This window comes from Equus caballus, chromosome 10 (assembly GCF_041296265.1).
Source record: "Equus caballus isolate H_3958 breed thoroughbred chromosome 10, TB-T2T, whole genome shotgun sequence".
NCBI lineage: Eukaryota > Metazoa > Chordata > Mammalia > Perissodactyla > Equidae > Equus > Equus caballus.
The window spans coordinates 14,063,990-14,091,780 of NC_091693.1; the positions used below are offsets into that span (position 1 = coordinate 14,063,990).

Consider the following 27,791-nt stretch of genomic DNA (forward strand, 5'->3'; position numbering starts at 1 on the left):
TTAGGGGGACACAAACCTCAGTCCATAGCAGTGGGGGTGAGGCTGGTGAGGTAGTCGGGGCCGGGTGAGGAGTTTGGATGACAGTATAAGAAGAATGAGAGTTATCGCAGGGTTTAGGCAGAGGGCACAGTGACCAGGTTGTAGTTTCTGGGATCCCTCAGGCTGCCTGCTGAGTGGCTGAGGAGGCAGAGACCAGCTTTCCAGTCCTGACAGATGGCGATCTGGGCAGGGGCAGCACAGTGGAGGTGGACAGAAGCAACTGGATTCCAGAAGTGTTGGGGGGGGGGGCAGGTCGTGAAATCTCCTTAGGAGGGCTTAAGGATGGATGCAGTGAGGCGTGAGGGGGATGTGTGTCAAGGATGCCTGGGGCTTCTCTTGAGATGTCACTGGGGAGAGGATAGGGTCTGCATTTGCTGCATATTCATGGGAGGTTCAAGGACTCACTCACTCTTCTAGTCACTTGTCACTCATTTCCTGAGCTTCCTGGGACCAGGGAGGAGTCACACACCTAGACCCCAACCTCAGATGCCCCTGGCCATGGGGGGCCATGCAGACAGGTGAAGCCCCCTCTGAGGGAGAGTGGTTCTGAATCCTGAGGTCATCTAGAGCCAGGTACTTACCTTCACTGTGCCTCAGTTTCTTCACGTGTAAAGTGGTGGGAATGAGGGTCCTCCATATAGGGTTTCTTTGGGGACTAAATGAGCTTCTCTGGGGAGGGACAGCCCTGGAATGGTGGCCTCAGGGTAAGTGCCCTGTAAGTGCCAGCATCTGGACCACCGTGGGGTTCTGTTCCAGCCCAGGGAAGGAGCAGTGTCTCTGTCTGGGAGGTCCCGGGGAGGGGTGACATTCCCGGGCTTTCAGCAGAGGAGATTCACAGTGCATCCAGCTGGCCCTGCCTCTGAAGCTTTCATAAAGGAGGCCAAGAAGCCAACAGATATTTTTTGAACTCAGCTAAGTGCTGAGATCAAGGAGTGTCCAGAATGTGGGGTTCCACAGAAGGCATCGCAGAGGAGGGAAGATTCGAGGGGGCCCTGGAGGGATGGTGGGATCCAGTTCTGCAGGGTGGAGTGGGGCAGGCAAAGCTGGGTTTTTTCCCCCTTTTCACCTTGGCTGCGAGAAAGCTCTCAGCTAAATTCAATGCTCAGCTCTTAACAGAGTTTTCTAGAACAAAAATCTTTCTTCTTTCTCTTAAAAGTTGTGATCTCTTTCTGTTTTAAAAGCATCAGTTTAATTTCCTGTATTATATGTGTTTGTAAAAATGGTTTGTTTCTACTTGCCCCACTGCTCAAGGGTACAGAGGCCAGAGAGCAGCTGGCACGAGAGGGATGGTGAGAGGAACGCAGTGGGGAGCTGTAGCAGCCTTGGGTGCATTCAGAGAGGCTGGATTTGGTCAAAAACAAGCAGCATTTGTTGGGAACCTCTGTGTAAGCTCTGGGGTGCACCTCTAACCAGCCAGGGAAGGAACTGGAAATTTAGTAGGGAAGACGGACCATTAATAAGCCAACAGGCAAGGTCATCTCCAGTAGTGCTAAGAAGGATATGAAACAAGGCAGTAGGTCCTGTGAAGGAGAGGACCCTGGGGTGGGGGATGTGGGGTCTGGAGGCTGCTGTGGGGAGGGCTGAAGAGGTGAGGAAGAGCTGGGGAAGAGCAAGTGCAGAGGCCCTGGGGTAGAGAACGAGCCTTTTGTGGTAAAGAGCAAAAAGTACCATTGTGGCTGGAGCCAAGCGGGCGAGGGGAAGGGCGTGAGGTGAGGCCAGTGGGCAAGTGGCTCTCACATCATGCAGGGCCTCTTGGCCATCAGAGGGTTTGCCTTCAGTACAATGGGAAGCCACTGACAGATTTTAAACCGTGGACTATCCCTTTGCATTGGGAGGTTATGAGCAGCAGTAGGGAGGCTGGTGAGGAGACTAATGGGGTTGTTAGGAGAGAGATATGGGTGGTCTGGGCCTCGGGGTGGAGGTGGAGAGAATTAAACAGATCCTGGAGGGTTTCTCTGTCCTTGCTCCTGCGGGAGAAGTGAAAGAGAAGAGGCAGGCCTGGCCTAGGTGCTGGGCCTGAGACAGGGTCTCAGGAGCTGGTGAGGAAGCCAGTGAGCTGAGCAAGGGATGGAACAGAAAGGAGCCGGGAGCCCTGCAGGCCTCAGGGAGGAAGTGGGCTCCTGAGCATAGGGACCACCAGGGCCCTCCTGAGCCCCTCTGAGAAGCCAGTGCCTCCTGCTTTCTGATATGGGACTTGGGCCCTGTGGAGGGTCTTGCCAGGACAGACTCCCTGTGGGTGCATAAAAATAATTGGGTTCCTGTATGAGCTGTCGTTGTTGCTGACAATGCATGTCTCAGTCAGTGGCAAGAGCACGGGGAGGGGGAACAGCCCCTCACTTGGTGCGCAGGGATTCCCAGGTGTGCTCTGCATCAGCCGTGTCCTGGGCCCTGGCCACACATTGCCACCTCTGGACACTGCTTTGGGGCTGTGCTGTCTCTCTCCGCTCCCAAGTCATACCAGGGCCGGCGCCGTCTCTCCCTACCCCTGCGTTAGTTGTTTGACCTGCCATCTCTCTCTACTCTTGGTTTATCTTTTGAGTCTGTCCCCTCTCCTCGGTGTCGAGTTGTCTTTGAGATCTCTCTCTTCTCTCCCTGATCCTGGATTCCATTTGGACCCCACGTGATCTCTCCTTGACCTTGGTTTTGTTTTCAGCCCGTGTCACCTCTCTACCTTGTGGTTATCTTTTGGGCCTGTGCTCTCTCTCTCCTGACCTGGGTTCTGCCTGGGCCTGTATTACTTCGTGTGCTCTCACTCTCAGCCCCTTTGGGATGAGTTTGTGTCTCCCCCTTGGCCAGTGATCCAGGACCTTGACTCTTTTATTTCCACCCCAGGGAGAGGTCTCTGGTTGAATTTGGAGTCAGTGCTGGGGCCTGTTTGAAGCCTGGGGGATGGAGTCATTATGCCTGAAAGGGGGCATCCTGGGAGCCCAGTCCCAACCCCAGGACCTGGAGAGCTGTGTAGACATCTTGCCCAACACCTCCCCCCCCCCATTTTACAGATGAGCAAACTGAGGCCCAGAGATGTGGAAACCCCTGCCTGAGGTCACCCAGCGAGCTCGGGGCTCCCCACTCCTGCTCTGGGCTCTTCCCAGCGCCCTGCCCTGCCTGCTCCCCTATGTATGTACGTATGTGAGGGCCATGTGTGCAAGTGTGTGCACTTTCCCTCCAGAGAATGTTCCCTACCTCCGCTTGTGTCTTTCCTCCTCCCTACATTTGTGTGTAGGGTATGTGTCTGTCGGCCTGCATCCTTGTGGATGGTGTGTGGCTGGGTTGGCCTGTGTCTGGGCACCCATGTGGGGGTGTGGTGTGGTGTGCACATGGTGGTGGTGGAGTAGACGTGACCATGTACAGTGCTCAGTGTGTGTATATCTGTGTGGCGGGGCATGCAGAGTGCCAGGCTTTTTCCCAGTCTTGTGTCCAGCCCACAGCTAAAGGCTGGCTACCGTCCCTTGGGCCTGATCAAGATGGCCCTTTTGGATCAGAGATTCCAGGTGTGTTAGCCAGAACCCAACCCAAACCCTTCTCCTGTCCCACCTACCCACACCCCACCCTCACCCCTTCAGACCTGGACCCCAGGCAACCCTCCCAGCTCCCCTGCTTGGGACCTCATGCAGTGTCCCCTGAGGTCATCATCTCAGTTGAGTTGGGCACTGGCCCTGGGCCTCAGCAGTGCCTTCATGCACTCATCTAGGTCACTAGTGCCTGCTGGGGGCAGGAGAATAGAGGTCACATTTCTGCTTTAGGGTCCCCAGCTCCTGCCTTTACTGGCCAGTGCCTTTGCCTCTCTGAGACTCAGTTTCCCCGTCTATAAAATGGTGCTAATAGTGGCCCTCAGGGAGCTATTGGGAGAAGCATACAAGGTAATCTCAGTAAAACGCTATCTGGCATGGAGCCTGGCACACAGTCAGCACATTAATAACTGTTCCATCTTGTTAACTGTTAAGACAGGGGAGGAAACCAAGGCCCAAAGAGGGTCCTGAGTGGGTCAGTGTCCAGGCATCTCACCTCCAATCTCAGGCTCTCTCCAGGCCCCCAGGGTGGGGAGGTAGGGTCAGTGGTAGGTTTTATAAAGCAGGGTGTTAATGAGCTTGCCGGGGGGGTGAGGGGGATTGGATGGGGCGGGGCAGCCGGGCAGGAAAGAGGCCACAGGAGCCTGTTACAGCAGATGTGAGATGACGAGGGTCCAATTTGGGGCCCATGGTGCACTCCTGGAGCCAGTCCAGGCTCCTGGCCCCTCCTGTTCTCCTTTCTCTTTGCCTCTCTCTTGGCTTCTGATAGTCTCTCTCAGTGCGTTTCTCTCTAACTGCCCATCTGTCTCCCTGGCCCGCCCCTCTGCCCCCACCCTGCTTCCCCTCCAGCAGAAGGCAGACCTGGCTGTGGCTGCGTTCACCATCACAGCTGAGCGAGAGAAGGTCATCGACTTCTCCAAACCCTTCATGACCCTGGGGATCAGCATCCTCTACCGTGTGCACATGGTACCGTTCCCCCGGAGACATGGAGGCTTGGGGCAGGAGCTGGCAGTGGGGCCAGACGCCTGTGTTCCCAAGGGAAGCAGAGGCTGTGGGCTGGACCTTTGATGGGCTAATCAGGCTCCTGGGCCCCTGGGGATGGGCAGGGGCTAAGGCTGTGGCTCAGGGGTTGAGGTCAGGGTGGCTCCGGGGCTCACTCCCTCTCCCCCCAGGGCCGCAAGCCTGGCTACTTCTCCTTCCTGGACCCCTTCTCCCCTGCTGTGTGGCTCTTCATGCTTCTCGCCTACCTGGCTGTCAGCTGCGTCCTGTTCCTGGCTGCCAGGTGAGTCCACTGCCGGCTGCCCAGGGAGAGGGTGTGGGGAGGAGGCATGAGCGGGGGCACTCTGTGACTGACCTGCACATTCTGTCGTCTGTCCTGACCATCCTTGGCCTCCACTTGGGGCCTCGGATTCTCTGCACCCTCCCTTCTCCCTTCTGGCCCCGTCTCTGGGCCTTCTTTCCTCTTCCGCCCTCGTGGTTCTGACTTTTGCTCTGTGGTTCTCTCTCTGGGCCTCTCCCCTTCCCATTCATTCTGTCTTTCTCTGTTTCTGTCTGTGTGTGTGTGTGTCTCTCTCTCTCTGTGTCTCTCTCTGTTCATCTCTCTGTCTCTCTTTTCCCTTCCTTTTTCTCTCTCTCTCCTCATCTCTTCTGATCATGGTGGCTCTGTCTCTCTCCTGCTTCCCTCCTTTTTCTCCCCACTCGGCCCCATCCACACCCCCTCCGTCTCTCCACAGGCTGAGCCCCTATGAGTGGTATAACCCACACCCGTGCCTGCGGGCGCGCCCCCACATCCTGGAGAACCAGTACACACTGGGCAACAGCCTCTGGTTCCCCGTGGGGGGCTTCATGCAGCAGGGCTCGGAGATTATGCCCCGGGCGCTGTCCACGCGCTGCGTCAGCGGAGTCTGGTAAGAGGCTTTCTGTCTGCCCCACCCAGGGCTGGGGGGTCCTCCTGAGGCCTGGGCGGGTCCCTGTTCCCCACCGCCAGCTCATGCCAGGGAGTTGGGGGGGGGGAAGCTGAGCCCCACTCTGCCACTCGCTACCTGTGTGACCTTGGGTAGGGCACACCCCCTCTCTGTGCCTCAGTCTCCTTATCTGAAAAATGAGGATAAAAATGCCCACATCTCAGGTTGTAAGGAATCGTGAGGCTGCTATGGGAAGGTGCGACTACTGACACGAGGGGTTATAATCAGAACAGCATCAGCGTTGCCATCACTGTCTTGGACCTTGCCCTGGCAGTCACAGAGACTTAGAATCCTTGAGCCGGGGCAGCCTTCACTGTCCAGAGGCAGAGACTGAAGCCCAGACAGGGACGCCTGCTCCCTCACAGTCCCACAGGGGACCCAGTAACTTGGACAGAACTTATTTTGCCCCTGAGACAAGCTCCAAGTCAGCATGTCAGAGAAGATGCTGCACCTAACTGGTGGTGTCTGGCCCACAGTTTAAAACTTTTTTGAGTTAGTTGGCAACATTTAAAAATTGAACAAATTCACCATATCCAGATTTCTCATTCTTCTTGAAAGTTCTGGAGATCCGGTAGCGTGCAGCCAGCATTCCCACCTGGTATCGATGTCTATTCCTCAGTCCCCTATCTCCCCCTACATCAGTCACTTTCTGGCCTGGCCTCCATAGGCATTCACATTTGCTACTCGTCTTTTTTTTTGAAGTGTAGTTGACATACAATACTATGTTAGTTTCAGATGTACAACAGTGATTTGACATTTTGTATACACTACAAAATGTTCACCATAAGTCTAGTAACCATCTATCACCATATAAAGTTATTACAGTATTATAGACTATACCCCCTATTCTGTACATTACATCCCCATGACTTATTTATTTTATTACTGGAAGTTTGTACTCCTTAATCCCCTTCGTCTATTTCACCGGCCCCCTCCAACCCTTCCCTTCTCTGGTAACCACCAGTTTGTTTCTTGTATCTACGAGTCTGTTTCTGTTTTGTTTTATTTGTTCATTTGTTTTGTTTCTTAGATTCCACATATAAGTGAAATCATATGGTGTTTGTCTTTCTCTGTCTTATTTGTCTTATTTCACTTAGCATAATACCCTCTAGATCCCATCCTTGTTGTCACAAATGACAAGATTTCATTCTTTTTTATGGCTGAGTGGTATTCCATTGTATCCATATACCATATCTTCTTTATCCATTCCCCTATCAATGGACACTTAGGTTGCTTCTAAGTCTTAGCTATTGTAAATAATGCTGCAATGAACATAGGGATGCATATATTTCTTCAAGTTAGTGTTTTCATTTTCTTCAGATAAATACCCAGAAGTGGAATAGCTGGATCATATGGTAGTTCTGTTTTTAATTTTTTGAGGAACCTACATACTGTTGTCCATAGTGGCTGTGCCAATTTACATTCCCACCAGCAGTGTACAAGGGTTCCTTTTTCTCCACATCCTTGCCAGCACCTGTTGTTTCTTGTCTTTTTAATAATCACCATTCTAAAAGGTATGAGGTGGTATCTCGTTGTGACTTTGATTTGCATTTCCCTGTTGACTGGTGATGTTGAGCATCTTTTCATGTGCCTGTTGGCCATCTCTATGTCTTCTTTGGAAAAATGTTCAAGTCATCTGCCCATTTTTTAATCGGGTTGTTTATTATTTTGATATTATGTTCTGTAAGTTCTTTAATAGATTTGGGGTATTAACCTCTTATCAGATGTATGATTTGCAGATATCTTCTCCTGTTCAGTCAGTTACCTTTTCGTTTTGTTGATGGTTTCCTTCACTGTGCAAAAGCTACCTGTGTCTTTTAAATAGCACTGGGTTTGGTAGCAGTTCATAAAAGTCTTCTCACCTCCTTTCCCTCATTAGAACCACAGAAGGCTGAGGAAAATGCTTAGGACAGAGAATATTCTCCTGGTTTTATGGATTAGAAGACTGAGACCCAGAGAGAGGGAGTGATTTGCTAAAGAACACACATTTGGCTAGAGGCAGGGCCAGAGCAACCTGGCTCCCTCCCCAGCGCCACTCACTCCAGCCGGCCCTCCGCTGCCTGAGCCCAGCCCTACTCCCCACCCCTGGTGATCTCTCCAGGGCAATCCCAGGCATTGGCCCTTCTCAGAGCACTTCTTCCTCACCTCCTCCCGTCAGTCAGAATTCATGCATCAACAATCATTCAACAGATGCTTCTCGAGCCCCTCCATGAGCCAGGCACTTAGGTGAAGAATCAGCCCCCAAGAGGCAGAGGAGCCACTGAGTAAATAAACAGATATGTAAACACAAGGATGTCATATTTTATACCAAGAACGTGTCCCAAAGATATTGTCTAACTCGGAACTTGTTCAATTCAACTGTAATGGTGGCAGGTTTTTCTCTCCCGACTAAGTGGGACTAACTACCGTATGGCAGTTGTTTGCAATTTTCTTGGTCCACTGGCTTTGAAACTTTTGCATCTTGATGATTTTTTTTTTTTTTTAAGTTTGTGGGTTTGCGTCATTTCAAGTGTTATACCCTGTATTAGTTTCCTATTGCTACTGCAACAAATTACACAAACTTAGTGGCTTAAAATGGCATAAATTTATTCTCTTGTGGTTCTGGAGGTCAGCGGTCCGAAATAGATCTCCCTGGGCTAAAATCAAGGAGTTGCCAGGGCTGTTTCTTCTGGAGGCTCCAGGGGAGGATCCATTTCCTTGCCTTTTCCAGGTTTTAGAAGCTGCCTGCATTCCTTGGCTCATGCCGCTTCCTCCATCTTCAAAGCCAGCAGCCTAACATCTTCAAATCTTTGACTCTGACCTTCTTCTTCCACTTATAAGGACCCTTATGATTCCATTGGGCCCACTCAGATAATCCAGGATAATCCCCCATCTCACGTTCCTTAACTTAATCAGATTTGCAAAGACCATAAGGAAACATACTCTCAAATTCCGGGGATTAGGATGTAGACATCCTTTGGGGGTGGGGGGGAGGCTTTCTTCTGCCTACCCCGAGTGAAATTTATTAACATTTCCAATATAATGATGCATCAGATGCAGTAAACTGTGCCACTGAGGAACCAAACAGGGCGCAGTGAGAGAGGACATGAGAGAATGGGGTGCTCAGGGAAGTGACATCTACCCTGAGTCCTAATGGCTAAAACAGAGACATCTATGCCAAGAAGAGTGGGAAGCATTCCAGACAGGCAGGAGAGAGCTGTGTGTGTGAGGAGGTGGCTGAGAGGGCATGAGGAGATCTTCTGTGACGAATGTGGCCAAGTCCCCAGGTCAGAAAGGGGACCAATGACCTCCTCTCTGCAGGCCATCCCTTCTGTTCCTCAGTGAGGGACCCTCTTCTCCAGCTGGATGTTCTCTGCTCCTTCCCATTGCTGTCACCCAGGAAGCCCCCAGTCACTCCCGCTCCCTCATTGGAGCCTTTGATCCTGGGCTCAACTTCGTCTCCACCCTGAGTCTTCCCGCACATTCGCTCATTCAACAGATGTTGATTAATCTCCACGTGACCCCGGCCCAGTAATTCAGCAGGCTAGGGGCAGTGTTGAGGCGGTGGGGGTGGGTGCCACTACCCTAGGGGACTTGGCTGCCACCTGAACAGCAGCAGCTCGGCCAGAACCTGCCTTCTGGGCCCCTCATCTCCAGTGTCCACTTGGTCACAGCGTCCTGCAGCTAAACCCGAGGGCTCGTCATCATCAGACAGCTCTGCCTTGGAAATCAGTGTTTCCAAGGTGGTACCCAACCACAGCCCCTCTTGGACTCTCCCTCGTTCACTCCCGTGAAGTGAGTCCTTTGACCTCCCTCTTTCCTGCCCTCTGAACCCTGCCTGCTTTCCTGTCCGTCTACCTTCAGTTAGACTTGGCCATGACTTCAGCCACTGCTTTGCCATTTTCCTCAACTCCTCTTGGCAAGAAAGGCCTACAACTTCCAATCTAGCCAGCACCTTGGCTCCCCTTCCCCCCGGCTCCACCACGGTCACATGGGACCCCTTTATTGATATGTCCAGGACACCCTGTTAGCCATCCTTCTAGAAACTCCTGCTTTTAGGCTACTGTGTTCTTCTGGTTTCCTCCTACCTCTGGATCCTCTTTTTCAGTTCACCCTTGCCATCTCACGTGGAACTCCTCACTCCACAACAGTGATTTTTCAGCGCCCACAAATGCAAAACCCTTTTTTTTTTTTTTGAGGAAGATTAGCCCTGAGCTATATCTGCTGCCAATCCTCCTCTTTTTGCAGAGGAAGATTCGCCCTGAGCTAACATCTATGCCCATCTTCCTCTATTTTATATGTGGGACGCCTGCCATAGCGTGGCTTGGTGAGGCGTGCTAGGTCTGTGCCAGGATCTGAACTGGCAAATCCCGGGCTGAAGTGGAGCACACGAACTTAACTGCTACGCCACCAGGCTGACCCCACAACACCCTCCTTTTACAGCAAATATTTTATAACATCTCCTTTTCCATGCTGACAAAATTCAAGGGTAATATATCTGTCTACACACATGATTTAAAACAAATCGATAAAATGCCCTAATTCCAATACAAAGGAGAAAAAGGGAAGTGATTTATGATAAAACAATACAATAGTGATACGTAAATGCTTGGGCAGAACTGTGCTGGAAGACGGATACAGTGGTCAGGTGGTTGCACCTACTTATAATGGATATGTCTGGAATTATGAGAAGTAAGACTATTTAATAGAATTACATCCACACTCAAGACTTGACACTTTGAAATAGTGCATGGATGGGTATGTTTGTACAAATACAAATCACTGTGAACGTGGCGATTTTCTAATGCAGCTGGTCCAAGTGTCTTGACTTGGTGATTCAAGTACCAGAGCGGAGCTCCTGTCAGAGATGTTATTTCCCCAAATGGTGAATAGTTCTTGGCAAAGCCTCAAACAAAACGACATCCAGTTGTTCTTCAGTCTAAGCAATAGGTGCATTTCTAGAGATTTCGGTTTCTCTTATAACCATGCAAACAGTACTTTGATTTTTATGTACCAAGGAGTTAGGCTCAGATAGTCACGTACTGGATTTTCCCTGTTTTTCATCCAGGGCTGCATTGTCAGATACCTGCCCCTGCCACTGACAGCAGGAGCCCCCTCAGTCACTCTGGCTTGGGAGTGCCCCATGCCTAACTGAACACCCTCTCAGACCTCTTGGGGCGCTCCCTTCCTGGGGACCACTGCTCTGTACCCTCCAGGGCCATCTCATCCACCCCCAGCTTCCCTTGCTGTTCATAACTGACATTTCCAGTCCTCACCTCCAGACCTCTCCATGGGTGCCTGACAGACGTCCTCAAAACTCAACTTGTCAGAAATGGAGCTCGTGTCCTTACTCCCAAATTGGACTCCCCATCTGTGTCCCCACGCTCTCTCAGTGAGTGGCCTCACCTCCCCCGCATCACCACCACCAGTCAGCCACGTTGTATCCTTGGGATCTAGGTGGTGCCTGGTGTGTACCAAGCACTGAATAATTTTGTCTTGAGTGAATGACGACACTGACTGCTGGGATGGGTTTGGAGAGACTTGGTTTCTGGAGAGGCTGTATCAGACGCTAGGTCTTTGTGTGTTGGATTTTGGTTTTATTTTGCAGGAAGCGTATTATTCATCTCTCTGTGCTCCACTCTACCCCCACCGCAGTGCCTAGCACAGCACTGTGCACGTGTGCTCAGCAGAGGACGGCTGCTGTTTTCATTATGATCTGCTGGAGGAGCGGGCAGTCTGGGAGCCCCTCTCAGCATCTCCCCTGTCTTCAGGCCCCACAGATCTCTGCCATCTGCAGGGAGCCTGGCCACTCTCACCTGCCACGCAGGAGGACAGAGGGGGCCAGGGTCAGACAAGTGGCCGCCCTTGGATCCCGTAGCCAGGCCAGTGGGCGCCTCTCAGTCCTGAGTCACCAAGACAGAGCACACACTTGGGCACAGCACTTGCTCTGTGCCAGATGTAACTCCCTCTCACAACAGCCCTGTGAGGAGGGGCCTGCAATTGTACTTACCTCACAGGTGAGTCCAAGGTCACATAGCCAGACAGTGATGGAGCCAAGATTTGGGGATTTTCCGGAGATCTTTCTATTATTGATTTCTAGTTTAGTTCCACTGTGGTCAGAGAAGATTCCCTGTAGGATTTTAATCCTTTGAAATTTATTGAGACTTGTTTTACAGCTCAGCGTACAGTCAATCCTGGTACCTGTTCTGTGTGCACTTGCACAGATGTGCATTCTGCTGTTGGTGGGTGCGGTGTTCTGTAAATGGCAGTTAGGGCCAGTAGGTTGGCAGTGTTATTCAAGGCTTCTATATCCTTATTGATTTCCTGTCTACTTGTTTGATCAATTATTGAGAGAGGAGTGGTGAAACCTCCACCTGTAATTGTGGGAGAAATTGTATCTATTTCTCTTTTCAATTCCATCACTTTTTGTTTCATGAATTTTGAAGCTCTGTAATTAGGTGCATAAATGTTTAGGATTGTTATGTCTTCTTGATGGATTGACCGCCTTTGTCATTACATAACTTCTGTCTTTATTCGTGGTAATATTCCTTATTCTGAAGTTACCTTTGGTATGAATATAGCCACCCCAGCTTTCTTATGCTTAGTGTTTGCATAGCAAATCTTTTTCCTATCCTTTTATTTTTCAGTCTATCAATATTGTTATATTTAAAGTGGGTTTCTAGTAAGATTTTATTTTTTTTCCTTATTCTCCCCAAAGCCCCCTGGTACATAGTTGTATACTTTTAGTTGTGGGTCCTTCTAGTTGTGGCATGTGGGATGCCGCCTCAGCATGGCCTGATGAGCTGTGCCATATCCATGCTCAGGATCCAAACCACTGAAACCCTGGGCCGCCGAAGCGGAGTGCGCGAACTTAACCACTCGGCCACCGGGCTGGCCACTAAAGTGGGTTTCTTATAGGCAACATATACTTAGGCCTTGGAGCAGGGGTTGACACACTTTTTCTGTATTGGGCCTGATAGTAAAATGTTTTAGGCTTTGCTGGCCATCAGTCTCTGTTGCAACTGCTCAATTCTGATTATAGTGCAAAAGCAGCCACAGACAATACATAAATGGATGAGCGTGCCTGTGTTCCAATGAAACTTTATGTAGGGACACTGACAGTGCAGTTTGAATTTTATATGTCATGTGTCATGAAATATTACTCTTCTTTCGATTTCTTTTTAACCATTTAAAAACGTGAAAACCATTCTTAGCTTGTGGGCTGTACAGAAACAGACAGCAAGTGACATTTGGCCTGTGGGCTCTAGTTTGCCAACCACTGGTTGAGACTATTTGCCTTTAATGGAATTATCGATAGGGTTGGGTTTAAATCTGCCAACTTGCTATTTGTTTTCTACTTGTCCCATCTCTTCCTTGTTCCCTGTTGCCCCTTTACTACCTTCTTTTGGATTTCTTGAGATTTTTAGGATTCTGTTTTATGTCCACTATTTACTATGCTTCTTTTAAAATTTTTCTTACTAGTTGCTCTGGGTTTACAAAATTCATGTTTAGTTTATTACAAAATACTTTCAAGTAACATTATGCCACTTCACATAAGTTTCAAGACCTGTGCAACAGTATACGTCCATCTCTCCCTCCCATCCTTCGAGGTGCTCTTGTCATATATATTACTTCTACATGTCTGTGAGCCCCACAGTATATTAGGCTCATATGGATGTGTTTGCTTAAAAAGTAATGTCTTTTAAAGAAATTTTTTTCATGAGCAGTATGTCTTTTATATTTACCCACACAGCTACCGTTTCTGATACTCTTCATTCCTTCATGTACGTCCAGGTTTCCATCTGGTATTATTTTCTTTTTATCTGAAGAACTTTTAACATTTCTTGAAGTTCAGGTCTACTGGCAGTTAATTCTCCCAGCTTCTGTTTGTATGAAAAATTTATTAGTGTGCTTTCTTCTTTGAAGGATCTTTTGCTGGATAGGGAATTCTAGGTTGACAGGGTTTTCTTTTTGAGGAAGATTAGCCCTGAGCTAACATCTGCTGCCAATCCTCCTCTTTTTGCTGAGGAAGACTGGCCCTGAGCTAACATCCATGCCCATCTTCCTCTACTTTATATGTGGGATGCCTGCCACAGCCTGGCTTGATAAACGGTGTGTAGGTCCACACCCAGGATCCGAACTGGTGAACCAAAGTGGAGTGCATGAACTTAACTGCTATGCCACCAGGCTGGCCCTGACAGTTTTTTTTTCCTTTCAGCACATTGTTGCGTTGTCTTCTGGCTTGTATACTTTCTGGCAAGAAGTCTACTGTCACTTTTATCTTTGATTCTCTGTGTGTAATGTGTTTTCCCTGCTTCTGACTACTTTTAAGATTTTCTGTTTGTGGGGCTGGCCCCGTGGCGCAGCAGTTAAGTGCGCATGTTCTGCTTCAGCGGCCTGGGGTTCGCTGGTTTGGATCCCGGGTGTGGACGTGGCACCACTTGGCAAGCCATGCTGTGGTAGGTGTCCCACATATAAAGTAGAGGAAGATGGGCACGGATGTTAGCTCAGGGCCAGTCTTCCTCAGCAAAAAAAAAAGAAAAGAAAAGAAAAAAAAGAGGAGGATTGGCAGCAGTTAGCTCAGGGCTAATCTTCCTCAAAAAAAAAAAAAGGTTTTCTGTTTATCAGTGGTCTTCAGTGATTGATTATAATGTGCTTTGATGTGTTGGTGTGTATATGTGTTTATCCTGCTTGGGGTTTATTGAGCTTCTTGGATCTACAAGTTGATAGTTTTCATTAAATTTGAAAAAATTTTGGGCATTACTTCTTCAAATACTTTTTTCTGTTACCCGCTTTCTCTCCTCTCTTTCTGGGACTGTCATCGCACATGTAAGACCACTTGCTCTTATTCCTCAGGTCGCTCAGGCTCTGTGCTCATTGTCAGTCTTTTTTTCCTCTTGTGCTTCATTTTGGATACAGTCTTTTGCTTTCTTCCAATTACCTTTCTTTTCTGCTGCAGCGTCTGATCTGTGTAATCCCCTCCAGTAAAATTTTCATTTCAGATGTTACATATTTCATCTCTAGAAGCTCAATTCACTTCTTTTTTGTATCTTCCATTTCTCTCTGCAATATGTTCATGTTTTTCTTTACATCTGTCAGCATAATGAATGTATCTATAACAGCTGTTTAATGTCTTTGTCTGCTAATTGCATCATCTCTGTCAATTCTGAGTCTGTTTCAATTGAGTGACTTTTCTCTTGGTTATGGGTCACAGTTTCCTGCACCTTTTGTGTGTCTGGTAATTGTTTTTCGGAGGACAGATGTTGTGAATTTTACATTGTTTACTTTGTTGAATGTATTAGTTGAAAGAGGCATGGACTTTTTCCAGTAGGCAGTTAAGTTACTTGTGGGTTATTTTGATCCTTTCCGGGCCTGTTTCTAAGCTCTTTGGTGCCAGGTCTAGTATGGCCTTTATTCTAGGGCTAACTTAACTCTATTTCTGATGTCTTGTCCTTTTGGGCCCCTACTGAATGTCTCATGTATTCAGTGAGATCTCTCTGCTCTGGTTGGAGGGAGCTCAAAAGATTTCCAGCCCTGTGTGAGCCCTGGGAATTCTTCTGTCTTTGAAAGGTGTTCTTGTCTGACCTCTTGGAGTTTCACACTATGCATACACGGACTGATATTCAGCCAGAGACTCAAGGGGACCCCATGTGGATTTCTGGAACCCTCTCTCTGCCTGCAGCTCCCTCCTCTTGGGTACTCTGTCCCACAAATTTCAGCCATCTTGGCCTCCCTGATCTCTGATCTCCATCTCAGCAACTCAATGAGATTGCCAGACTGTTTGGGTTTTCCTTCCTGGTGTTGCAGTCCATGAATTAAATCCAGCCGGCCAGCCTGGGCGATGACCAGCCTCACATCATTTGTTTCTCTTTTCTCGGGGATTACAGTCCTGTGATGTTTCTCGTCCTATGTCTTTAAATAGTTTCCTATATCCTGTCCAGTTTTCTAGTTCACAGTAAGAGGGTATTTCCAGACCATCTTCTTCTCTTGTATCTGGCAGTAGAAGTCTCTAGAAGCAATATTTAAACCCAGGGAGTCTAGCTCCAGAATCCACGCTCCCGACCTCTCCACTAGTCAGCAGTCACTGAGCCTTCCAGATGCTGGGGTTACTGAGGGGGGCACCACCAGTGGGGCGCATGACCACGGGAGCAGGGTGGCAGGGGTGGCTCCAGCCTGTAGCTCACCCCTCCCACCCCCCAGGTGGGCCTTTACCTTGATCATCATCTCCTCCTACACGGCCAACCTGGCCGCCTTCCTCACCGTGCAGCGCATGGAGGTGCCTGTGGAGTCAGCTGATGACCTGGCAGACCAGACCAACATTGAGTACGGCACCATCCACGCTGGCTCCACCATGACCTTCTTCCAGGTGGGGCCGCCGGAGCCGCCCAGGCTTGGTGTCGGGATCCCTGCCATGCATAGCAGCTCAGGGTGGGGCTGGCCCTGGGTCAGAGGGACCGATTGTCATGAGAGTCAGAGAGGCTGGGGAGCAGAAGACATGCTCATGCGCTCTCAGGGGTGCCGCCATCTGGCTCGGGAAACTGGACTTTCACCCAGGGAATGGAGGAAAGGAGGCAGATGTGGGATCCAATGTCGCATCTCTGCTGGACAGGCCAAATGAGGTCACAGAAGCTGCTAGAAGGGTCAGGCCTGGGAAAATGGGCCAGCAGAGAGGAGAGGAAGGGCCTTCAAGATGAAAGGAGCTTGTCCCTGTGTGTTTAGGGGTGGTGGGAAGGAAACGGAAGGAAAGCAAGCCTGGTGAGGAGATTGGGTGAGACTACAGAGGCCTCAAATGCCAGGATAGGACTGAGATTGGACCCTGTAAGTGGGGAGCTGGGAATGGTTAGTGAGCCAAGGGGTGACCCATTTAGAGCTGAAATTTCCCTTTGGGGAGACAGGTGGTCTGGAGGAGGCTGGAACTGGACTGGGGTGGCTTGCTGAAGGGTAAAGGAGAGGAAGAAGGGGTGAACTCCCACGTTGAGAGGTTGCCGAAGCATAGGGAGGGGCCTGTGGAGCACCTAGGAAGAGCAGCATCTAGACCTCAGACCAAAGAGGGAGACGCAGGAGCAGGAGGGTGTGTGCCGGGAGTAGTGGCAGCAGTGGTCATCCCCAGCCTGGCCTCCACACACCTCCCCCTCAGGGCTGTAGGTGGGGTGAAGTGGGGCATTTCCCAGAGGGTTCCTGCGGAGCCTGTAGGAAGTAGGCTGTCCTATTTGGCATGGACGCAGGTCTCCCTGAACCAGGCCGGGCCTGTGTAGATTTGGGGTTGAGCATCTGCTCCCAGCTTCTGTAGGGCCTCGGGGAGTGCTAGGAAGACGGGGCAGGTGTCAGGCCGAACCAAACCCAGGAGTGGAAGAGAGAAGAAGGGTTGAAAAATAGACTGTGGCCCCTTCTCCCCAAGCCTTCGGTCCTCAGGTCCTTGCTGGGCTGGTGGATGTGGGGACGACTTGGACCTGGCCTTGAGCAGTCTGTCTGTCTTGTCTCTCTCCTCTATCTTTGTCTCTTTCTGTCTTCCTCTGGTCTTGCTCTCTCTCTCAGGTTAAGGGAGATTTCCTGGAGGGCAGGGGACAGGGCTCAGGGGAGAGGCAGGGGGTGGAAAGACCGTCTCCTGACTTTTCCTTGTGCCCACTCTGCCCAGAATTCGCGGTACCAGACGTACCAGCGTATGTGGAACTACATGCAGTCGAAGCAACCCAGCGTGTTCGTCAAGAGCACAGAGGAGGGCATCGCCCGTGTCCTCAACTCCCGCTACGCCTTCCTGCTCGAATCCACCATGAATGAGTACCACCGGCGCCTCAACTGCAACCTCACCCAGATCGGGGGCCTCCTCGACACCAAGGGCTACGGCATCGGCATGCCGCTGGGTATGGCACAGAGGGGCTGGGGAATGCAGTGGGGGCCCTGGGTATCCAGAACCAAGCTGTGTAAGCAGGCCAGGGACTAGGCCAGGCCCTCCCTGAGGCAGGCTGGGTGTGTTGTGTATGGCCTCCTGGCTGTGTGGTCTCAGGCAAGTGATGTCACCTTCCTGAGCCTCTGCACCTTCAACCTACAAAAAAGAGGCCTAGGAGCAATCGAGCTCCAAACCCTCAGGGCTGTTGGGAGGACCCAGCGAGACTGTGCACAACTCAGTACATGTGGCCCTGAGGCTTGCGCTTCCCCCATTGGCCCAAGGGCCCTTCGAGGGTGAGGACCTGGTTTTATTTACTTCGTGTTCTCTACACCAAACCCACAGCCTGGCTCAGAGCAGCTACTCATAAAATGGATGATGGATGTTGGATGGTTGAAAGGGAGGGAGGGAGAGTAGATGGAAGGACGGAAGGAGGGTGGATGGATCTGCCAGGGAGACTTGGACGTACCAATTTGTACTTCAGGTCATGCTTTTCCAGGGCTCAGTGCTGGAAAGTCACCACCAATTTTGTCACCAAAATTTGGCATTTAAAACCATCTAGGGGCTGGCCTGATGGCACAGTGGTTAAGTTTGTGTGCTCCGCTTTGGTGGCCCAGAGTTCGCAAGTTCGAATCCTGGGTGTGGACCCAGCACTGCTCGTCGAGCCACACTGTGGTGGTATTCCTCATAAAATAGAGGAAGATTGGCATAGGTGTTAGTTCAGCGACAGTCTTTCTCACCAAAAAACCCCCCATCTATATGCTGATGACTGCTGCATTAGTTATCTGTTATTGCATAACAAATTACCGCCAATCTCACAGCTTGGTAGTAGAGTCGGTGCTGTGCCAGCGAAGCAGTGTGGCCTGGTGCTTTGGGGGACAGGCTCTTGAGTCACACGACCTGGATTCAGATCCCATCTCCCTCCCTGACTCAGCGCATGACCTTAGGAAGAGTGTCACCTGCCTCCTCCAGATAGTAGGGCTAGTCATACCTGCTCACAGGACCACTGTGAGACTTGAATACATTTCTGTAAACCCGGTATCTGACGCATAGAAGGTGCCTGATAATACTAACCACCCCACTTGCCTGTATCCCTAGTTCTGGCCCCTGGTAGATGCTCAGGAATGATCGCGGTGAATGAAGAAATGAGTACAGGATAGGGTGGGAGTGCGGTTGTTTGGGGCCAAAGGATGGTTTAAGGGGAGGGTCTGAGGGTAGGAAGGAGAAAGCAGGTCCATGGTTGGGGCCATGCAGAGGAGAAGTGTGGCTGGGGTTCATTCACTCAGATCTGTCTGCTGCCCTACTGGGTGCCAGGCACTGCTCTGGATGCTGGGATAGCACAGCAGGGAGCCACCAAGCCCCCGCCCTCCTGCCTTCTAGTAGCACGCAGACAGCAAACAGGCAATAAACACGTAGCTTTATACTGTGATGTCAAGAGGTGACGGCTGCTCTGCAGGAGATTAAAGGGAAGAGACTGAGAGGGAGCTTGGTGCCATTTTAAATAAAGTTAGTCAGAGAAGCCCCCCTGAGGAGGCACCATGTGAGCAGAGCCCTGAGTGAAGTGAGGGAAGGAACGTTCCAGGCAGAGGCAAAGAGCCTGAGGTGGGATTGGATTCAAGGAACAGTCCGGAGGTCAGTGTGGCTGGAGCTGAGAGCCGTGCGGGTAGCGGGGTTGGGGAGTAGCAAGTGCAGGGTCTTGTAGGCCAGGGGAAGGACCTTGTTCTAGCTGCAATGGGAAGCCGCTGGAGAGTTTTAAGCATGAACGAGGCATGATCTGTGACTATGTTTTTGAAATTGTCCCTCTGGCTGCTGTATGGAGAAGAGCCTGGGCGGGGGGTGAAGGGATGCCGCAGGGAGAGGACAGTGACAAATGTGACATGGGGTGTAATGGGGGCTTGCTTGGCCTAGGGTGGTTGCAGGGGAGGTGGCGAGCAGTGGTCAGACTCGAACGTGGACAGGGAGGACCCTGGGGACATGACTGAGACAGGAGGAGAGGCCGTGGTGAGGGAGCAGTGCGGTTTGGGTGGGCAGGGCTCCAGAGCCCCGATGGCCAGTCCACCGCCTTGTATGCCTGGTCTAGGCTCCCCATTCCGGGATGAGATCACACTGGCCATCCTGCAGCTTCAGGAGAACAACCGGCTGGAGATCCTGAAGCGCAAGTGGTGGGAGGGGAGCCGATGCCCTAAGGAGGAGGACCATCGAGCTAAAGGTCAGCCACCCTGCATGCGGTGCTCTTCCTAAAGGTCCCTCACAGCCCCCATGCCCACACAGCCCCGACTATGTGGCTTTCCCCCTTGACTCCCAGGTTTGGGCATGGAGAACATTGGCGGCATTTTTGTCGTGCTCATCTGTGGCCTCATCATTGCTGTCTTCGTGGCGGTCATGGAATTCATATGGTCCACACGGAGGTCAGCAGAATCTGAAGAGGTGAGGAGGCTGGTGAAGGGTGTGTGTGGGAGAAGCGGGACCCTGGGGCTGGAGGGGTGTGAAGACTGGGGCATTGGGACGGGAGAGAGAATCCATGGGCATGAGGGAGGACAGAGAGGGAAAGAGGGCAGGGCAGAGATGAGGGTGCAGGGGAAAGGAGTGAGAAGGGGCCCGGAGAGAAGGATGTGGGGAGAGGCAGAGGTGACAAAGCAAGAAGAAATAAGAGAGCCAGAGGCAGGAGAATGCAGCTGAATGCGACTGGAAGAAGACAGACAGACTTGCTGACCTGGCTCACGCTGTTTCCAGGATCCATGCTGCCCAGCGACACTCCTGCCTTTCTGGACTCATTCATGCCCCATGCTCCTAGACTGTTCCCATCTTCCCCTCTCTCCACCAGCCCTCAGCCCCTCCTCCCCCTCCTCACTTTTGCCTGATAACCTTGCTTCTACTCCCCTGAGAAAGCAGAGGAGTCAGGGAGAGCCACCTCCATGCCCAGCCACCCGCCTGCTTTCTCCACTCACTGTGTTAGTTACTCGAATGAACGTCCATGCTCCTCACTAAGGCGCCCTCCCCTGTGCCCCGTCTCCTCTCTCGCCTTCCCTAGGACATTCCTCAGAAGTTCTCTCCCTTCCTCCTGCATCATCAGTGTCCCCCTCTTTGTTGGATCAAGGCCAGCAGTGTACAAATGTGCTGTCATTTCTCCCATCTTCAAGAAACCCTCTCTTGACCCCCACTTCCCCTCCCAGCCACCAGCCATTTCTCCCCTTACAGCCTTGAAAGGATTGTCCCCCCCTGCTGTTTCCACTTTCTCTCCTCTCATTCACTCTTGGACACTCTCCAGTCCAGCTTCTGTGCCCACCTCTCCACTGAGGCCAGTCCCATCACCAGTGACCCCACGGCTGAGATCCAGTGCCGAAGGCTCAGGCCTCACCACATGTGAGGTGGTGATAGGCTTCAGCCCAGCTGATCACTCTCCTCAAAACCCTGCTTCCCGGCTTGCACCTCATTTCCTCCTGCCTCCCTGGCCACGCCTTCGTTGGGGGGCTGCAGGGCTTGGTCCTCAGGCTGCTGCTCTTCTCTTTCTCCACTCCTGTAGTAGTTATCTTTTGCCACATAACAACAAATCACCCCCAAATTTAGCAGCTTAAAACAGCAAACTTATTATCAGTTTACACTTTCTTTGGGTCAGGAAGCTGGGAGCAGCTTAGCTGGGTGGTTCCGTCTGCCCAGGGTCTCTAGTGAGGTCATGGTCATGATGTTGGCTGAAGGCTCGACTAGGGGCTGGAGGATCCACTTCCAAGATGGCTCACCGTCTCAAAATGTACCCATGGGAATTTAATTTCTGGAGGTGACTGAGTGATGACACAGAGAGGCCAATGCCATTGAAAGAAGATTTTTATTACTTACATTTTCCAAAAGGGGGCATGTCACACCACAGGGTCACACACACAGGCAGGGCCACAGGGGAAGCACCAGGTTTGGTCAGGAGGCAGAAGCAGGAGTAAGGGAAAGCCTAGGCCAGCCTTTGTTGGGGTTTCTGCAAGAAAGGGAAGGCAGTGTAGCTCAGGAGTGGCTAGTTTGGATAATGTGGGGGACTCTGGCTAGTGGGGTGGTCTCTCGTTGTCTGGTACCTGCCTTCGTTTGATTTAGGGCAGAGGAAATACTGAATTAGTGTGTGTGAGTTGGATAAAGGGGGCGGTTGGGGCTATATACTCGAGGGATTGGTTGATTTGCATGACAGACAGGCACTCAGCCCTTCCCTACCCCTAAGAATTGTCTAGTTCTAGGAGGGGCAGTCTTCCCCTGGCCAGCAAGATTTTTAAGATGTCAAAACTTCCTAAGATAGAAAAAATAAAGAACGTGATTAATACACTCATTCACACACCAGTTGGCAAGAGGCCTCCGTTCCTCACACAGGGACCTCTCCACAGGGCTGCTTGAGCATCCTCATGCCGTGGCAGCTGGCTTCCCCCAGAGCAAGTGATCCAAGAGAGCCAGGCAGAAGCCAAAATAGCTGACCTAGCCGTATTCTGTTGGTCATACAGCAACCCTGATACAACGGCAGGAACACTGGGGACGGGATCTTGGGGCTGCCCACCATAGCTCCCAAATGTGTATCTCTCACTGGGACCTCTCCCTGAACCCAGGGTTTGTAAATTCAGCTCCATACTCAACATCTCCCTGTGGATGTCTAACAGGTAGTGCACATAACATCATATGTCCAACACGGAGCTCCTGCCCACCCACCAGGCAATGCCGTCATTCTGTTTACTCAGGCGAAAATATGTGGAGTTACCCTTCACTCTCTCTCACGCCATCTGATCTCTCAGCAAATCCTGTTGGCTCCACCTTCAAAATACACCCAGAATCCAACCCCTTCTCACCTCCTTGGCCACCACCACTCTGGTCCAGCCGCTGCTGTCTCCTGCCTGGTTATAGCAGGGGCTGCCTCAGTGGGCTCCCCGCTCCTGCTCGTGGCCTCACTACAGCCTCTTCTTAGCATGGCCCCAGAGTGATCCTGCGGAAGCGCAGCAGTCCTCTGCTCAAAACCCTCCAGCGGCTCCCATCTGACTCACAGTAAAAGCCACATCCTTACAGTGGCATCTGGCCTCATATGAACTGGCCCCCATTGCTCCTCTGACCTCATCTCCCTCCCCCTTGCACACCCCCTTCCAGCCACCCAGACCTGCTCTCCATTCCTCTGTCAGGCCGTGCCCACTCCCACCTCAGCACCTTTGTCCTGCTGAGTTATCTGCCTGCTCTCCCGGCTCCATGTGGCTCTCCCAGCACTGCCTTTCAGGTCTCTTCTCAATCAGTCTCCCTTAACTGTCCTCTCAAAATTCAGCATCACTCCCCACCTCTCTAGCCGATTTTATTTTTCCCCAGAGCTCTCACCACCACCTAATATACATTTACATTTTCACTGTGATGACCTACATTTCCTGTCTCTGCACACTGGAATGTAACCTCCCCGAGGGCAGGGACTTCCGTTTTCTCTGCTGTATCCCCAGTGCCCAGAACAGTGTCTGGCACACAGTAGGTGCTCAGCTCATATATGTAGTAATAATGGCTGCATGAAAAAGAGGCAGAAGATGGAAAACAAGTATGAGGGAAAGACTCAGAGTGAAAAGACAAGCGGAAAGAGAGTAGCCTGGGTAGGAGGTGAGGGCAGATTCAGGAAGAAACCCAAAGAAGAAGGGAACAGGGTAGAGAAGTGGGGGGGAGAGAGAGGAGTTGAGAGCTGGAGAGGTGAGAACTGAGGGAAGAGGGTGGGAAGTGAGAGGGAAGGAGGAGGAGAGGAGGTGAAAGGGCCTGCGGGGAAAGAGAAAGAAGTGAAAGAAGGAGGTGGGGCGCAAAGAGCGGAAGAGGTGCAGAGAGAGAGGGGAGGCGGGGAGGGGGCGGCGGCGAGGAGAGCGCGGCCAGTGACCACCGCGCCCCGCGCCGCCCGCCCGCAGGTGTCAGTGTGCCAGGAGATGCTGCAGGAGCTGCGGCACGCGGTGTCCTGCCGCAAGACGTCGCGTTCCCGCCGGCGCCGGCGCCCGGGCGGCCCGAGCCGGGCCCTGCTGTCGCTGCGCGCCGTCCGCGAGATGCGCCTCAGCAACGGCAAGCTCTACTCGGCCGGCGCGGGCGGAGATGCGGGCGGCGCGCACGGAGGCCCCCAGCGCCTCCTGGACGACCCGGGGCCGCCCGGCGGGGCCCGGCCCCCCGCCCCCACCCCCTGCACCCACGTGCGCGTCTGCCAGGAGTGCCGGCGCATCCAGGCGCTGCGGGCCTCCGGGGCCGGCGCCCCCCAGCGCAGCCTGGGCGCCCCCGCCGAGGCCACCAGCCCGCCCCGGCCGCGGCCGGGCCCCGCCGGTTCCCGCGAGCTGGCCGAGCACGAGTGACCACGGGCGGGGCCGAGCGGGCTCCCGGACTGACCGCAGGGACGGGGCCCGCCCCAGGCCCCGGCCGCCCCCACTTCCCCAGCGGGCTAGGGACAGGCCGGACGCCGCGATTTTGCCTTCGGTTCCCGGTGAAGTCCAATGCCCGGCTCCGGGGCCTGCCTGCGCCCCCTAGTGGACTCGCCAGAGGGTGCCGCGGACGCCGCACTCCGCCCCCCACTGCGGACAACAGGAGCGCAGGAACCGGGGACTCCAGGGCCCGGGGACTGCGAGGGCCGTTCCTGGAAGCCGAAAGCGGTCTGTGGGGAGGACCCCATCCTGGGACTGCTCAGGCTCCCCAAGTCGACGCAGCCCTCCCCACTTATGGAGGAGGGGAGAGCCTCTGGGCAGATGGGTGTCCCCTGGCGCCCCTCGACTCTTCTCTTTCTCTCTCTTTTTTGGGGAGAAACCTCGGAATTTCTATGAGACCTCCCCCCCAGGGAGGGGGTCAGTTGGGCCCCCATCCCTCCCCCTGCCACATCCCAGTCCCTGTTGGAATAAAAAAAAGAACAAAACCCCAAAACTGGGGACACCCGGGTCTCATTTCCTGGGGGTGAGGGCATTGAAGGCTTGGGCCCCAGGGGAGTCTTCTGAGAAACACAGACTGGACGGTGACTCCTGCATTCTCTCTACCCTCACCCCTGCCCACAGCCAGCGGGTCAGCCCTGGTCCAGACAGCTGGCCCCTCTCCACTGACCTCTCAGGACAGAAGGAGGCTGCGACAGAGACCCTGAGACAGATGGAGAGAGATGTGGGATCTGGAGAGGCGGAGACACCAAGAAACGGAGACACAGAAAGACAGAAACCAGATGGGGCTGGGGGAGGGGAGGGCGAATGAACCGTTGAGTGTGGAGGTGCCTGGGGTGGCCCTTATGGTTGCAAGTGTGTGCCTGGGCCAGGGTGATTTGGTGACTTTGTAATCGTGTGCATGTGTGTGTGTGTGTACATCCGTGAGGCCATCTTCAACTGTCTGTGACTGTGACCCTGTGTTTCTGCTGAAAACATACCTCCCCAGCCTCCAAGAGAGGAAGTGAGAAATCCCAGTAGAATGGGGGCGGAGGGCTGAAGGGCTAGATGAGCAGGGAGAAGGGTGGGTCTGCTCTCTGTCCCCGCCCTCCCCCGCCCCGCTGGAGGTTTCTGTGGAAACTGCAGCTGAGAAAGGACGAGTGAAGGTCACACAGTGAGAGCCAAAACGAGGCCGAGTAGAAGGGAAAGAGATGGAGAGGTCGGGAGAGAGTAAGAGATGGGGCCGAGTGGGGGAGAAAGAAAGGGGAGAGACAACAAGCAAGGCCATGAAGGGTGCGGAGAGAGAGTTAGGGGCAAAGAGGGGGAGAGACTGCCCCCCGTGTTGAAGTGAGAGAAGGGTTGAGAAAGAATGGGGAAGGGGCCGAGAGGCAGGCAGATGAAGCAAGGAGGGTAAGAGACCCGGGGAGTTGGAGCTGAGAGAAGCAGAGACTGAGATGGGACAGAGACAGGTGAGAGACAAGAAGCCATGGAAAACTAGATGGAGACAGGAGGGGGCCGGAGCGGTGAGAAAAGCCAGACTGCGAGGGACGAGGCAGGGAGAGGAGAGGCTGGGCCCGCCCCTCGCGCAGGCGGCCCAGGGCGCGGGAGCTGTCCGTTCAGCACCGGCCTGGTGAGCACGGCGCGGAATTGCTGTCTACCCTGCAGGACTTGCCTACCTTCATGGTCCCGGGGCAGGCCACACCCCGGGACACCCCGCCTGGCACACAGTACCCCCAGTCTCCACCCTCTGTGTCTCGGAACTTGCCGTGCGTGTGTCCCTCAGGGACAGGTGTGAGGAGGAGCTTGTGTGTCAGCGTCTCTGTTGTCTCCACATCTCTTACAGAATCTAATCAATGTCTCTGCCCTTGGGCTGGCCTCTCAGTCTGTTGAGGTGACTAGAATATGACTGCAGATATTTCTAGTCTCTCTCCCTCTCTGTCCCAGTACCAAGAGGCTGATCTCTGGGGTCTCTCCCCATTTCTGAGCCTCCTCCCACCCCATTTCTGCTCTGAGTCTCTTCCCAGTCTTTATCTCTGAGTCCTCCTTGTTTGCCAAGCCTGTCCCTGCCTGGCTTTCTATGTCCTTGTGTCTCTGTGTCACCTTCACTGAGTTCTGTTGCTCAGTCTCCCTCTGTCTGTTTTCTTATGTCTGTCTTTGCCTGTCTCCCTGTCTGTCTTTTTCAGTCTGTCTATCCATATCTACCTCTCTCTGGTTCTGGACTATGTGTCCATTTCTCCTCTTATGTCTTTCTTCCCATCTCTTGTGCTGAGCTCCCCTGTCCCCATCCATCCCTGTGACCTTCCTAAGTCTTCCCTCCTCCCCCCACAACTTCCGCAGAGCCTCGCGCTGGGAGCACGATGCACAGTCATCAGCCTCACCAGGCTTGTCTGAGAAGAGAGTGTATGAGGGGGATGTGGGCCTGTGGTGGGGGGGAGTAGGTGGGGGCCGAGGTCTCCCCCAGCCCAACTGGAGAGCAGGAGGAGAGAGAGCCTAGAATCTCCTGGGATCCAGACACCCCCAAGGCTTCTCTGTCCCCTAATCTCCTTCCCCATGGTCCAGGCCCATCCCTGCAGGTCAAGATGTCAGGAGAAGGAAGGGGTGATATGTTGACAGGCTCTCCTTCCCTCCCTCCCCCAGGAAGGGGACAGAGTTAGAGAGACAAACCTGGGGACCAACTACCTGGGTTAGAAGATGTGGCTCCCCGACTTCCCCAGTCTCCATGGAGACAAGCCAGGTCTGCAGGCCCAGCCTCCTTTGCTGCATACTCTGCCTTGCTGTTACCATGGCAACAAGGGACAGCAGGGAGGGATGGGGATGGGTCAGAGTACAGGATTAGGCTGAGGCTCTGAGTGCTGGGGGAATCTAAGGAAACTGACTCCCTGCCTCCTCCTACTCTCTGGCCCTGTCTGCCTGTCCATGCCCATCTCTCTGTGGCTCTGAATCTCTGTCTCTCTCTGTCTCTGCTTCTGTGACTCTCACTCTGACCTTCAGCCTCTCACACATTTCCTTGACCAGGTCCTCAACCTCCCCCACCCACCCGCCATACACCAGGCTCACTTCACGCCCCTTGCCTGTGTCCTTCACACCTCCACTCCCATAGGTTGGGAGGATGCCCACATTCCGAGAAAGCTACAGAGACAGGCTCTTGCTCTCTCTCTATCCCTCCTACCAACCCCAGGGAGAGTTGGGGGATGTTCCTCATAGAACAAAGGGGTGAGGGTGGGAGGCCATGACTCCTCAGGCTCCAGTGGGTGGCTAATGGGGTATTGTGTGTATGTGAGAGGCCTGAGGTGTGGGTGCCAGCTGGGTGTCTGTGTGTGCACACTCATACCTAGATGGGATGTATGTAGCCTGTGGGTAGGGTGTTGGGGTGTTTGGAGGTGCAACAAAGGTGTATGTGAGAGCACCGCAATGCGTGATATGTGTAGTGTAAGAGGTGTGTGGGATGGTGTCGTGTGATGTTTCTGTGAATTATTGTGCCATGTGTGAGTCTGTGTGCACCTTTTGGTCTATCATTCACAATTAGCAATGTTTTGGCAATTTTGCACTGTAGGCCTTTGCCTGTGCCCAGATATACTGGAGAGGAGGGTGTGTGATGGTGTGTATGATGTTGTGTGCCCATGCAAAAGCATCTACAAAGGCTCATGTGTCTGGAAGCAGTGTGGAGACTGTGGTTGTGCAATGGTGCTGAGTGTGGATGTGTGTTTGTTTTTGGGTTGGTGTGTTGCATGGTTATGGGTCTCTATGTGAGATGGTACAAGGCCAGGTATGGTGGAGTATGTGATGTGTGTGTCTGTGATGCAGTGTTCTGAGGAGGTGTGTTAATCCACATGGCACTCTATGACTGCCATTGTGATTCTGTTGTGGTGTGATGGGGTATGCAAGGTGTGTGTGCTGTGTGTGTTTCATTTCTATGTGTTCCTGAGTCTCTGGGGTTGTATAATGGGGTAGTGTAGTATGTGTGTAAGTGTACAAGCTGGTGTGGTGGAATGTGATTGTGAATATGTGGTGGTCTGTGATGGGGTGGTGTATGTGTGTGTCCCCAGCATCTGGGTATCTGGGT

General features: G+C 52.6%; 1 protein-coding gene across 3 annotated transcripts in view; it reads left to right on the plus strand.

Moving 5' to 3' along the window:
- Nucleotides 1–23,827, plus strand: part of GRIK5 (glutamate ionotropic receptor kainate type subunit 5) — a 56,077-nt gene extending 32,250 nt beyond the window's left edge. For 2 of the 3 annotated variants that reach the window (XM_023651398.2, XM_070224539.1), the window contains 8 exons: nucleotides 4,398–4,514; nucleotides 4,721–4,830; nucleotides 5,282–5,455; nucleotides 15,692–15,857; nucleotides 17,127–17,352; nucleotides 19,456–19,584; nucleotides 19,681–19,802; nucleotides 23,258–23,827. In XM_023651398.2, the coding sequence (XP_023507166.1) occupies nucleotides 4,398–4,514; nucleotides 4,721–4,830; nucleotides 5,282–5,455; nucleotides 15,692–15,857; nucleotides 17,127–17,352; nucleotides 19,456–19,584; nucleotides 19,681–19,802; nucleotides 23,258–23,686 (1,473 nt within the window). In that variant the 3' untranslated portion in view covers nucleotides 23,687–23,827. The remainder of the gene's footprint in view (nucleotides 1–4,397; nucleotides 4,515–4,720; nucleotides 4,831–5,281; nucleotides 5,456–15,691; nucleotides 15,858–17,126; nucleotides 17,353–19,455; nucleotides 19,585–19,680; nucleotides 19,803–23,257) is intronic. The other variant, XM_070224538.1, reaches the window with a different exon arrangement.
- The last annotated feature ends 3,964 nt before the right edge of the window (nucleotides 23,828–27,791 follow it).